The sequence below is a fragment of the Periplaneta americana genome, chromosome 1, assembly GCF_040183065.1.
Source record: "Periplaneta americana isolate PAMFEO1 chromosome 1, P.americana_PAMFEO1_priV1, whole genome shotgun sequence".
Lineage (NCBI taxonomy): Eukaryota > Metazoa > Arthropoda > Insecta > Blattodea > Blattidae > Periplaneta > Periplaneta americana.
This window is the reverse complement of record NC_091117.1, coordinates 25600829-25615883: the sequence shown is the minus strand read 5'-3', so window position 1 is coordinate 25615883 and position 15055 is coordinate 25600829. Positions and strand designations below refer to the sequence as shown.

The following is a 15055-nucleotide window of genomic DNA, read 5'->3' as shown; positions in this document are numbered from 1 at the left end:
TACTTTTGTCAGAAAACCTCAAAAGAATTGGACATAAGTGAATACAAATATTATTGTCTAATAAGGAGAATTAATATTTTCCCCATCACTTATTCAAATCCATAGCTTTTTGATGTTAATGGCAACTCTACTTTATACAATTATATAGTGATTACCTGATAAGACGATTTTCTGTTCAAAATTTTAATATGAAAACATTAAATTTATTAACTTTTGCATTTTTATAGGAAGGAATTTCTTGATTTATACAGCACGAATTGTACCAGGTATAAAATAATACATTTATGTTATATAAATTTGAAATTTAATTTTACATACCAAAATAACATTTCAGAAGACTAAACACAACACGAGCTGAATAAGAAAAAATGTAAAGCTCTAAATTTCACATAAGTGAGCTTACACATTCAAACAAAACTAAAATTAATTAATAATTTCATTATATAGTACTGAAATTTTCATTTTGTCTTCATGGAAAGTAACTTTTCATCTTTATTCAGTAAGCAAAATAATCATCTTAAACAGGTTTACTATAAAAGCATGTGGAGAGAGTGTGCTTGATCTCTAAACAATGCTTTTCCTATCTCCACAGCAATAAAGTAGTATTGAAGATGAGTAGTGAAACGGTTGGACCAGCCAGATACACAGAACTACATCTTTTCCATGTCTAACTACACACTGCCCTTTATATCTTATCTTCAACGATTGTAATTGCAAGATTGTGATCTGGCCACACGAAAGTCTTTGGAAGAATTAGCTGAAAGAGAAACCAAACATAAAATAAATTTTTCAAATTTCAAATTATATATATTTGACTCAATTATGGGCATGTTATCTTTGATGGAGTTTTCCAATGATTGTGATCACTTAAATTACACATGTAGGGTAAGTGAAGGTATTAATACTATATTATATTTTATAATTAGTTATTAAATCCCGAATATAAAAGAAAACTTACAAATTAAACCAAACCCTTTAACTCTATTAAATATAGAATATAATCTAAATTTAACAGAAGAAATACTGAAATCAGAAGTAAACACTGAAATACTGAAACAATTGTCTTTAGAGACAATTAATATTAGGTACCCTCCACAAAACTGGCTTCATTTATACACCGACGGATCCTTGATCTCCAGAGAACAAGGTGCCGGTGCAGGTGTTACGTGCTGTCTCTTTTCACTTTATAGATCTCTTGGATATGGAACAACAAGTTTTGATGGTGAAATCATTGCAATAAGTGAATGTCTCAGGAATCTTCTATTTCACATCAATAAATTTAGGAATGCAGTTATATTGTCAGACTCCAAAGCAGCTATTTTATCAATAGTCTCTAAACACACACCTTCATCTCAAACAGCAGAAATAACTAAAATGCTCTCTCAATTATTATCACTCAATAAAAGAATTGTATTCCAATGGATACCATCCCATTGTGGAATCCTGGGAAACGAGAATGCGGATGCTTTAGCAAAGAAGGGCAGCATTGCTACTTACAGACCTGTTACTAAATCTACGTATTACTCTGTGAAGAGATTTATTAAATCTACATACTTAGACTTCAACAAACAAAATTTGGTAACACAATCCCAAGGGAAAAAATGGAACTCTCTGCATCAAAATCCACAGTTAATTCCCGATTTACCACGAAAATCGTCTGTAGCTGCATTTAGATTGGCAACAGGCCATGATTGTTTGGCCAAACACCTGCATAGAATTGGAATATATCAGTCCCCTAACTGCCCATTGTGCAACTCAAACTAAGAAATGGATTCGGAACACTTCAAAATCTGTGCTTCAGTGGCTAGTCATGATAATATCTTTGAAAAATATTGGAGTGCAAGAGGTCAAATGACTTTATTGTCAAACGCCTGGCATTAGAAAACAACAACAACATAATTAGTTATGTGAAAATCTGTGTTGTTAGCCCTAGTCAGAGAAGTGTGGTGTTTAGAGGAACCTTTCTTAAAGATCTAGAACATGCATGGGCACAATTTTCGGTTACGTGAGGCACTCGATTTGAAATAGTTTGTTTACTAGGAGAGGAGACTGCAGAGTAGGATGGGAAATATAAACTGCTGTGACCTGCATCACCTTATCGTAATTGCTAAGGCAGTCAGTGGCGAATTATTAGGAAAGCGCTTGGTTAATGTGAGAGACTCGAAAACTTTTATTCAATTTGGCAAATTAATTCGGCAGCTTTAATCATAAACCTCTTTACTGTTTATCCGTCGCTGAATTGATTTAAATCACAGGCGAGAAATTGTGTAACTAGCCAATAATATTCCATCACGTTGTCTACGTTTATTTTCTTGAATATTCTGGCGTTTCTCAAGATTACTTAATAGATTTGCATGTTCTCGACCTAAAATAATTTCAGAAAATCATATTTTGTTTTCTACGCATGTTTGATTTTTTTTTTTTTTTATAAATTTCTTTTAGAAATAATACGTACAAACAACATTTAATTCCTCGTAGGCTACCTTTTAATGCAGCGTGTTTAAGATATAATGTCGTATTTAGTATACTATGCAAATGTTAAGATCATAAATTTTCTTCAGAATAGTACGAAAAATAACATTTAATTTCTTTTACTTTCTAATTCAGCATGTTCTTTATGACATAAGGAGTAATGTCGTTGTATATTAAATTTATTAATGCCTAATAGGATTTTCGAGCATAACATACATCGTATATTCTCCCCTTCTAAACAGCAAAAAAACTCTTCCTCCCATTTCTCATGAAATAATCGTTTTCTAACGTGTACACACTGCTTTGGTAATGCCATTATGCCACCACTGATATTGCTTATGAAATTGATATAGAACCTGCCCACGCCTAGGAGCTGCGTGGGAGAGGAACGGGGACTGTGAAGATGATGTCACTCAGAGCGATAAGCTCTGTGAAGATCAGCGAGGCACAAATTCTCAAGTGAGGCACGATGCCCATCTCTGATCTAGAACCAACAATGAAACAGATTTCTGTCTTTAGTGTGAGTTTAACAACCTTTTAGTGAAGAAGTGAGTGCTTGAGTTGACGGTCGAGTGACGTGAATATTGTATTCTGCACAAAGTAAGTGCAGATAATTGAATTTTAAATACAATTAATGATGAAATGTTATGAGAAATTCGTTTATATGTGTTCTTAAGTTTAGTGCAATGGTGTTGTTTTAAAATTTATAATATAATATTTTGGTAATTATTCATTTAAAATAGAATTTGCGATTGCAGGTAATAACACCACCTCACTGCGAGAATAAACTTTGATTTAGCATGTAATAATAGCAGTTAGTTTAATCGTCTCTAAATTAAGGATAATCGACCGGACTTGGGTACCACAAAACCTACGACATGCAAAAAAAAAAAAGGACTCTGTTCACTATGTGAAGACAGCTGTGCAACACTCAATGACAGTGCCCTTGATTGAATTTTTTTTAAGTTATGTGATATTGAGTATTGAGGCTTTTTTTGTGTCGTCCCTAATCATTTATAGGTAGTTGTTTAATTCTATAACATAATCTTACATTTGTCACTTTTGCTTGTAAACATGTTTCTTTGTTATAAAAAAATAAGCGGTGTTATTACTTTTGCTGCAGGTAATAGCGCCAGTATGCGTCATACTTTTATTTACTTGTATTGTTGTAAAACCTTGTCACAATTACAACTTTTGAAATGTACATTCCAAAGGAAAGGCTACACATGATCAATATCTAAAAGATCAATATTATTGTCTGTATTTCAGGTCACTTGTAACGCATTTTTTGAATTGATGGCGTTAATACCTTCACTTACCCTATGTTTCAGTTCTAATTCTAGGGAAAATGTTGATCATCTCCATACATGCACAATATAAATAAGAATATCAAGTAAACACTTTCAGGAATCTGATTCCTGTTTTTCTCATCTGAGTATTGAAAGTAACTGCACAGATATGTGTAAAGCAAGAAATGAATTTAAAAATGGGCGCAGATAATTTTGCTGGAGATCATTCTTCATTCAGGGCCAAAGTTTATGTGGTGTATGTCTGCAATGTGGGCCCCTCATATGGATCTGAACCTTAGAACCAATAGCAAGCATGGTAACCACTAAACCATTCAAACGACATCTAACTCATTCTCGATCCTGTTTAGGCAAGATAATCAGTACTTTATTGCATACAGGATTATCTTATCACGTACCTCCTCTGGAGTGTTAAGAACTTCAAAGCTGTCTGACATAACCTGCGCGAGGTCATCAGGAATGAGCACTTGTAACCATGGTCCATGTGCAACATATGGATGCTCTGCATCTACCAGTGTACCCGTTACTGTAGGGGCAACCAGTGTAATGGCTGTGTCACCCAGCACAGACTTGAATGTGAAGTGCCTGCCATGCTTCACGCGCCCCCTACAAATACAACAGTACATTATGCAATGAGCCTATAATGGTAGTAATTAATGCGCGAGTCTCATAATTTTCATACGAGCATCTTAATTACCATTATAGTCAAGTTTCATATGACTTTTCATGCTCGACCATATTTCTAACTTGAAATTATTCATAAGTATTCATGTTATTCTTATCTGACTGAGGAGCGGAACTGACCTTGTGCAATACCTCGTAAATTGTGAGATGTGCGCAGACGCGAAAGTATTGATTTTTTCCGAGAAACAAATGTCGACATTGACCTTGATATAATCTAGAGAGTAAAATAAACATTAATCTTGATATAACCTTGAAATTGATTTAGACATTGAAAAACGAGATGACAAATTGAATTTATTTGAATATTATTTACAATTAACGGTAATTATTATAGTAACAGAACTAGTTGTCTTTCGATTGCATATCCGAGAATAATCGATACTTGTGCTTTCATATTGCTACAATGGTATTTTCTGATTGGTGGAACACCTGAACTTTAATGAGGTCCATTAAAGGCCTGCTACCAGGTGTATAATTACTACATTTCGGCATGGTCGAGCATAAAATAAATTAAATAATCCAAAACTTAGTTCAAGTATAAACAAAATACATTCATTACAAAACAAATGTCTCACATTCTATTTCATATTAGTTCAAGAAAAATATTAACGAACATTTAAGAAATAAAATAGGATTAAAATGTAGCCATTTTTTCTACACATTCTGGTGTATCCAGTAATGAGTGATTGGAATCCTTCCCACTTAAATAAAACTTGTATTATTTTCAGTTGCTTGCACAACCACTACTATACCATAACGAACATTTTATTTAAAATACAGGGATATAATTCAATGATATGTGGACTTAGGATCATATGAGGTTATTTAATTTTCACTGTCAGTAGAATATGCTCTGTAAGTTTGGCCAAATATTTCAGGTGCAATCAGAGTGTGAATTGGTGGGGGAGATGCCGTGGATCATCCCCCCTGGAGAATCTGATGTTCCCTGCTGAAAAAGTATTAATTTGTTTCTGCCAGGGACAACATTTATATTTTTTATTTTCTTATAAATTAAGTGTTATTCTCCTACATTCATGTATATTACTATTCTTGTCTCTATATTTAAACAATAATTAATTAATAATAATCTAAAATTAATTTTTATGTCTGTCACATCCATTACAGAAAAACTGATTTTTTAATTATAAAAAATTATTTTATTCCAAACTAAATTAATCAATAAAGCCTACTGTATTCGATTTTATTGTAGAAGAAATTACGTTTTATTCAGCTCAAAATATTAAGTCTGGCGAAAATATCAATCATTGCAAAAAGGAAGGCACATATTCTGTTATAGCTCGCGCAAGAAACGATTACCGAAAAGCAATGGTGGTGTTGCTGTCTGTTTTGATGCGTGTATGTAGGCACACCGAGGGGGGAGAGGTGCGAGCCGATGGAAGTACTGTCTCTTCCAAGAAGATGAACAAATGAGGACATCACTGTGGAAATAAAGAACGTAGCAAGAGAAAAATTCGAAGCTAATTAAACGCGCAACATATGTTTACGAATGAAATAATAATACTGTGCGATACAAGACACGCATTCACATGCAATCGAACAAACTAAAGTCGTAATGTAACTATCACAACGCAAGACTGATTCTATCGATGTCATTTCTCTTCCGACTGTACTCTTGAATATCATTCAAGTTATCTCGTGACCTTTCCTGTCGTCCGCTCTTCCTTATCGCAGTGTTTGATTCGCATTCCTTCCGTCGGTATTCCGTGCTTGCGAGACCTATACATTTGTTACATCCTCATAAATGAAAGGAAAGGAAATATATGTGAATATGTTATAACAAAAATCGGCAGAGTGTAAATAAATTGAATATATATACATTTATGACAGAGTTGCATCGGTTACAATAGAATGGCTATATTCTATAATCAAATAAAAATTCCTTTTCGTCTAAACACAGAAAAATAAGAAGTTCATTATGCTTCAATCGAATAGAAGTCAACTTTCACAACATACCTGATTGCTAAAGGCAACAAACTTCCAGCTTCCAAGTTAAAAGTAAGATGTAAGCCCTCCAGCCTCTTGCTCCTCAGAAGTTCTGTTGATTCCAGAACACCAAACTCATTTGGTGAGTTGCTACTATCAGAAGAGTCTTTCCTATAGGGATTATCATTGCTGAAAAATACAGAGTATGCTATGAATTATGCTGTAAATATTTAATGTGATTCACTACAAGTAAGGTGGAGTCAGATCTCCTCTTCAATCTTCTTTCCTACGTCTTTGATTTCATAGAGACTACCTGGTATAAATTAAACATCAAAATTATAATTTTAATGTTGTTATCAAGTACAGAGTAATTATGTTATGGTACGAACCTGTCCAAATCTGCAGATTTTCCAATAGGTGGAAGAACAGGTTTAGTGTTAAGGAGACCTTTCTTGAGGGCTGCTTTGATTTGCTGGCTGTCTTGTTCAGAAATATGTGGGGTGTCCAGTAATTCAGGACGAGTAGCAGGTCCTTCTCGCAACAGACCACCTTCCCCTTCGCCAAGCCTGGCTCCTGACGTGAGTTCTCCCACATTAACATCTGCCCATGAGCAGCGAGCACTAACACCACTGAGATTCGACCCTTCATTCTCTATACCCTTTTCAACCTCTTCCTGGGCTGCCAAATCAAGTTCTAGCATGCTCTCACCACGTCGCATGTCTGTGATCAACCATGGACCTCCTGCCCTGTGAAATAAAACAACCACATTATTAGCATAACAGAAGAGGTGTGGCGTCTATATAAACACTGCAGTGCTTACAATTAAAAATTGCTAAAATAACGTCCTATTTTCGTTAAGTGGAGTGCAGTAACTGCATCAGCTTAAATGTTGGGGATTTTGAAGTTAGAGTGTTAGCATTATAAGCAGACTTAAAGTGTGTCTACAAGAGGCCAATACTCTTGCTCAATTTTTATTCTGCACATTAATGTAATATTCTTATTGTATTGTATTGTATTTATTAACATTACATGGTATTCATACATTGCTTTACAGCTGGAATATGGAACAAGTCAAAAAACTTAATACAAAGTCTTAATTCGCGGGTGCTCGTGTAAAGGAGGTTAAGTATGAATTGGCTAAACTGGAATAAGCACAGATTTGAACTATCCACAATTACTTTTTTCTTGTGTTAAAGGGGTTAAGTCATTCTTCCATCTATGATGCAGTTACAGTGCTCCATAGTTTGTGACAAAGGGGTTTTCTTCAGTACCAAAGGAGAGAAGTTTACATACCTTGCAATTTGACTTAACCCCCTTTACACGAGCACCCGCGAATTTATAGTCACAGTCTAGATGAAATATATATACAGACTAGATTTACAATATAGTCTACTAGTACAACACATAGTTTTAGTATCAATTTCATGAAGTGTTATTGAATGTCATGAATTCACCTACAGAATAGAAGGCATGAGAAATTAGGTACTTCTTTAATTTGGCCCTAAATAATCTTATGTTTTGAGTTTCATATTTTATATCGATAGGGAGGCTGTTAAAAATTTTATTGTCATATAACGCACTCCTTTTTGATAGCATGATAGACTTGCCGATGGAGTATGAAAGTAATTTATTTGACGTGTATTTATGTTATGAACTGTTGAATTAGTTACAAAGTTTTCACGATTACATACGAGGAAGACTATTAATGAAAAGATATTTGACAAGCCATGGGCATTATTTGAAGATTGGAATGTGTTGGAGTTAATGGCTGTAATTACTATACTTTGTGTCATCTGCAAATAATATGGGATGACCTACATCTTTTATTAGGGGGGCAAGATCATTTATAAACACTAGAAAAAGTAGGGGATCTAATATTGATGCTTGAGGAATTCCATTATGTCTATGTAAATGTCACATTTATAGCTTCCTATTCTGCTTGAGATACTCTGGTAATGGAGAGGGGAGGATTTTAATTAATAGATTATTCAGTATAACTAGAGTCTCGTGAAAGCAGTTTTATTTTTAAGGAAAATTCGTTTTAAATTTCAAGATTTCGGTGTTATTATCAATTTGTCAGTGTTATTCTAAAATATGTGCAAGTTTATAATCCTGACTTAAGATACGATTATATGGAGCATTTTCAGCATCAATTTCAGTTTTTACAATTTATATAGATTTCGATACTACAGTGGACTTTATGTTGTAAGCAAACAGCTGGAGAAGATTGATTGATAGATTTCAATACATGGCTGCTTTCACTTATTCACTTGTTGACAAAATGGCAGAACGAAATGTGTCATCAAGAAAAAAAAGACTGAAATTACGAAAATATTACTTTAAAATACTCTATTGTTAAAATTTCGCGAATAATAATAATAATAATAATAATAATAAGTTCAAAAACTTGTCTTGTGTTTTTTTTTTTCGCATTTGAAAAGTGAGTTTTTGGGGTTAATGAAGAATAACATTTCCAAACTAATCAGTCAGGTGATTTCCTAAAAAAAGTTAACATAGTAAAGAAGTTGTAAGTTAATCAGTGATTATCTAAGTGTTAAAAGTGTATATAGAAAAAAATTAGCATTATCCTGTCTCGCGAATTTTATGGATGTCTAAGTAAAATTATAACTGAGTATACTACTGCAGCAGTGTGATGCTAGTATGTCAGTTAAGTTATTGATACTGTTTTAACCTGTGTTGGGTAGTACCATGCCAACAAGATAGTCAGCCTGGGTGGTGTAGTCGCTATAGCGCTGGCCTTCTGTGCTTGAGATTGCGGGCTCGATTCCGGCCCAGATTGATGACATTTAAGTGTGCTTAAATGTGATAGGCTCATGTCTGTAGATTTACTGGCATGTAAAAGAACTCCTGCGGGACAAAATTTCGGCACACCGGCGACACTGATATAACCTCGGCAGTTGCAAGCATCATTAAACCATAATTTTTTTTTAATACACCTAGCTACCAGCATGGCTCAGGTAAAAGAGAGTAGGACTTAATTTAGTTACACAGGTTTTTCAAAACTAACGAATACTTGCAATTAAAACTGAATGCACGGATTTGGGCCAAAAAACTCAGACATGTCAAACCTTGTATTTAGAAGAAAATATTTTTATGGAAACGAAATATTTTTTGTGACTATTGTTGTGCGAATTATGATGTAATCGAGAATATTTTTAAAGGAACCCTATATTCATAATGTTCATAATTCTTGTGTTCGCTTTGTCTGTGATATCCGTCACGCTGACCACATTACCCCATCCTTCCAAACTCTAAACTGGCTACAGCTTAACAAACGTAGAAATTTTCATTCTCCTGTTCTCCTTTTCCAAGTCCTTCACACCTCTACACCTACCTACCTTGCCTCCCGTTTCATTTACCTGTCATCATATCATAATCTCTTCACACGCACGCAAAATAGCTGCATACTAGCCATACCAACACATAAGACGTCATCATATTCATCATCATACACAATCTCGCTCTCAAGCTTGTGGAATACCCTACCCAGTGACATCAGAGACTGTCGGAATTTAGTAGCGTTCAAAAGCAAGCTTATTAAGCATTTTCTTACTGCGTAGAGTAGGTTTAATTTTTACTTAATCAATAAAAGAAATGCTTCTCTCTTCTTAACTTTTACAATAAACTGTCTAGCTTTTATTAATCAGTTAATCTTTTAGTATTTTGATTTTTATTGTATTTGTAAATTTAATATTAATTGTAATTATAATTGTAATTGTATTCTTAATATTGCAGTTTTAATCCCCTGGTAGAGGGCAAGAGAAGGCCTGATGGCCTTATCTCTACCAGGTTAAATAAGTAAATATTTTGTTTCCATAAAAGTATTTCTTTCTAAACACAAGATTTGACGTGTCTGAGCTTTTTGTCCAAAATCACCTCATGTTTATAAAATTGCAATTATGCGTCACTTTTGAAAAAATATCCTATGTATCAAATGTCAAAGTCGTGCGAGTTAGTTTTCTGTCTGGTGCAGATTTAAAACAATACCATCACTATAATTAACATGCAGAAGATTTATATAATTACCCTGGTAGCCTCTTAAGAATATCTAGAACTCCAGGGCCATTCCAATGCTGTGCTGCTTGAAGTTCCTCAGTGCAGATTCCTACTATCTGTACAAAACTGACAGATCCAAATGGTGTCTGTGCCACTCTCAACTGTGGATCTTCCGTCATCAGCATATGTTGAATTCGAGATTCACTATTATCTAGTGCACTGTGCCATGATACATGGTCCCCTACACAAAGTGTATTGCCTGAAATATAAGTAAAAATATTAGACGAAATAGTTGTTTTTCTTATATTATAAACTTATGCATGGTTTTTACAGTTTACAATTAAAACTGATTATGCCAAACATATATAATTCAACCTCAAATCTTAACTTGATTAGATGAATCAAATTCTTATCACTGATTAATTTCTTGTAACTCTCTTCATGTCGAGAAGTTCATTGGAAATCTATACTATCTTAGAATATTTCTGGAATTACTTCAGAAAATGTTGTCTTTCTGATCTCTCCTTAAATAAAAACTGCTAATGATCAGACCGGAAGAACACAGTGGCTCTGCTCCAAGTTTAATAATTCTATCCTCAGACACTGTTCTTACTTTCAAAATTCACCCTTACTCAGCCGCTAACCCAGTATATATAGGAAAGATAGTGCCACTGCCAAAATAAATTAAAGCAAGTATTAAGGGGTTAGGTACAGCTTACAGAAGTAACATTTTGGAAATATTCAACATTTATTTCCTCCATTACTGTATCTTGTACAGTATTGAAAATGAATATGTGTAAAATACTGTCCTTCTGCTATATAAAAAAAATATATTTACGATTTAAAAAAATTATTTACATTTTCTTTTTTCAAAATTCAGTTCACTGTGCAGTGATGAAGTGTTTCCGACATAACTCAAAAACTATCCAACATTCTGTGATAAATTTTTTTTATGTATTTATGCATGTCATATCTACGATATGTTGCAAGATCACTTCTTTACATTTAATAGATTGTCTGATAAAAAATAAATTCATTTAAAAAAAATGGTCAAATATCAGTATTTTCTTCTAACACAAAATAAAAAAAAAAAATATATTATATATTAAGGAATGTATTGTAAACATGAGTTTCAGCAATAAAATAAATGAGAGAGAACACGAAAAAGTTAACAAGTTTATGGGTTATGAGGGAAACATTTCATCACTGCACAGTAAATTGCCATCATTTTGAATTTTGAAAAAAAATATATATATATAAATAATTTTTTTATATCATAAAAATATTTTTTTCATATAGCAGAACGACAGTGTTTTACACATACCAATTTTCATTATTGTACAATATACAGTAATGCAGGGAAAAAAATGTTGAATAGTTCCAAAAATGTTACTGCTGTACGCTGTACCTAACCCCTTAAGAGGTAAAAGTAATTACAGTACAGTACAAACTTTAATCTGATCATAAATCACAATTATTATTATTCCTGTAGCATTGAAATTAATAAAAGAATCAGCCTTTTAAACATGTTGATATTACTGTAATATGTTGTTGTTTTCTAATGTCAGGCATTTGACAATAAAGTCATTTGACCTCTTGCACTCCAATATTTTTTAAAGATATTATCATGGCCAGCCACTGAAGCACAGATTTTGAGGTGTTCCGGTGTAATATAGAAAAATATATAACTATCAGGTGTTTTGCAAGTCCATACAAAAATTTTAAGTAGCAACAGAGGGTGGCACAATGAATAATTTTTGTCAGAAACACGGTTGAGCATAGTGTTGTTGTTAATGCATCTGAAAGAGGTTCTCTTAGCTGTGAGGCAATGCATATGGTTTCAACGTAAAAGTTGCCCAGCACATTTCACGCACTTTGTTCCTGAGATTCTGCACAATATCTTTCCACACAGGTCAATTGACCATGACATGCCTGTTGTTTCACCATCAAGATGACCAAACCTCACTAATCTGTACTTTTTCTGTTGAGTCAGTTGGCTACATTAGTGTACACCATACCACTGAATGATGAGGAGCAATAAAATTGAGTAACAGAACTGTGGTTGCAGCTGGCACAATTCATGCCATGCATTTCTGGGATCTTTGCAAGCAAGGGCGTCCACAGGATCCAATCTCAGTGGTAGCATGACAGTCAGAAAATTAGAAGAAATGGATGGACGAGGAGAGAGAAAAATGAACATGAAAAATAGCCAGATCTGAAATCTAAATTACTTTGTGCACACATTCATAGTTTAAAACACTCGCTTTTGTTGAATTGTTTACCGAGGGTTTGAGAAAACATGTATCAAACAAGTAGAGAGAAAAAAAAAAACGCGTAAAAAATAAAAATCTCAGTGGTAGCAATTCGCGGGTGCTCGTGTAAAGGGGGTTAAGTCAAATTGCAAGGTATGTAAACTTCTCTCCTTTGGTACTGAACAAAACCCCTTTGTCACAAAATATGGAGCACTGTAACTGCATCATAGATGGAAGAATTACTTAACCCCTTTAACACAAGAGAAAAGTAATTGTGGATAGTTCAAATCTGTACTTATTCCAGTTTAGCCAAATCAACTTAACCCCCTTTACACGAGCACCCGCGAATTGCAAGTGTTCAACAATCAATATTTCCCACTTTGAGCTCTGTTTAGAGGTCCACTGTGATTACTTCGAGCACCTTCTATAACTGCGTATTAGGTCGATAGGCAACCATTCTATCAAGCAGGATCATGTGCTATTTGCAGGCTGGTTCTCCCGACTTTTACATCGCGTACTGAGCTAATGATGTGATGTGGACTCCATGTTGACTGACAAAAAAAACTTTGTTATACCCAACTGTCATCCCTTAAAAATTGTTAACGAACTTTTGAGTCACTCTGTATATACATGAAATATATTTCGTTATTAAAGCAGTAATATCACTACTGTAGCCACATACCTGACTGGAACACATACTTGGCGAGGGCTTGCATAAGTGCTGCTGGCCATGTTGGTGGACCAGTTTCTCCAGGTTCACGTTTTAGTCGGAAGGTCAACTCAAATCCAAAACCACTTGGTGTGTCTGGTCCTGACACATCATGCACTCTCCCATCTCCATGCAGGTCCGAGAGACCAAAACTGTAAACCAGAAAATTCGTGAAGAAAATAAAAAGACTTTGGAGGCTTTCAAGTTTCCACATATTACACACATTACATTTTTATAAAAAAATAAAGAAGTACCATTTCATCGGTTGCAATCTTATTATATGAACATGAATCATAAAATCACACAATAAATTACCTAATATAATGCCAATGAGGAGGTATGTTCTGTTCAGGCTCTCCAGGATTAGTGTACATGCTGATGTAATCCAAAGGATCTGGACCGCCAAGCCTGAAACAAACACATTTTCAATCAAAATTAATACTAAATTGAGTAATGGTTATCATTCCCGCCATGTATTTGGGAGACCGGGGTTCAATTTCAGGGGCTGGCTATCTTGATTTAGGTTTTTTGTCGAGTCCCTGGCTCATAGAGATATTCCTAATAAATAATAATAATAATAATAATAATAAAAATAAAATGTTGGTATAGTACCAATTCAGAAGACCATGACCTGACTCCTTCCTAATCTTAATTCACTCTTCATCTATCCATCTGAATGTGCACTTTATGGATATAATGGTGAACTACGTCAATGTATGTATCTAATGTCTACCCACTTCACTTGCGTGATTCGGGTTCTGCATATTGCTGATAGATGGCAGGATTGTGACCCATTTTCAAGTTGCACGTTCACACCTGTGGAGTAACGGTCAGCGCGTCTGGCCACGAAACCAGGTGGCCCGGGTTCGAATCCTGGTCAGGGCAAGTTACCTGGTTGAGGTTTTTTCCGGGGTTTTTCCTCAACCCAATACGAGCAAATGCTGGGTACCTTTCGGTGCTGGACCCAGGACTCATTTCACCGGCATTATCACCTTCATTTCATTCAGACGCTAAATAACCTAAATGTTGATACAGCGTCGTAAAATAACCTAATAAAATAAATAAATCAAGTTGCACATCATTTCACGGGCCACATTATGCATGATGTATATCTATGAAGAGTTATATTGTGTACTAGGGTGAGTGTTCATGTAAATGTAGTGTAAGGAATGGGTGAGGATGATGATAATGGTGAGGAAGGGAGAAGGAGAAACCCAGTGTCAGCTCATAGCCTACTCCACCAGCAGCACCAAGGGGGCTGCTAGGCTTAACGTCTCCATCCGACATACAAATCACTATCAACAGTGACATATGCCTTCTCTTCATGGAGAAAGTTTGTTGGTTGCTAACGCTCGGCATATTGGAGTTCTTCCATTTTCCTTCTTACTTCCCAGTATTATAATGATAGATCTGTAGCTGTTAAATTTTTACAGTTCTTGAGGTGTGTCGTATCCATTATAGTGTTAGCTTCCTTATAAAGTAAACAATTAGGAGTAGAAAAAATATTTATTTTATATAGATGGGCAACCAAACAATCACGGTCCATAATTAATTGAATAAGAGTCACAGCTTTCATTTGTGGACATTCTGGAATTAAGTTTTTATTGTTTAATAAAATGTTCCATTGCTTATTTACACTCTCATCTATTTTTTGTTGGATGGTTCTCTTA

General features: G+C 34.5%; 1 protein-coding gene across 1 annotated transcript in view; it reads right to left on the bottom strand.

Annotated features, from left to right (window-relative positions):
• Positions 1-353: 353 nt before the first annotated feature.
• LOC138691514 (potential E3 ubiquitin-protein ligase ariadne-2-like) overlaps positions 354-15055 on the bottom strand; it is a 35803-nt gene continuing 21101 nt past the window's right edge. The window contains exons 2-8 of the mRNA XM_069813644.1: positions 13701-13793; positions 13359-13537; positions 10455-10683; positions 6797-7153; positions 6438-6596; positions 4178-4385; positions 354-757 (exon numbers count right to left, since the gene is read on the bottom strand). Of these exons, the coding sequence (XP_069669745.1) occupies positions 686-757; positions 4178-4385; positions 6438-6596; positions 6797-7153; positions 10455-10683; positions 13359-13537; positions 13701-13793 (1297 nt within the window). The 3' untranslated portion in view covers positions 354-685. The remainder of the gene's footprint in view (positions 758-4177; positions 4386-6437; positions 6597-6796; positions 7154-10454; positions 10684-13358; positions 13538-13700; positions 13794-15055) is intronic.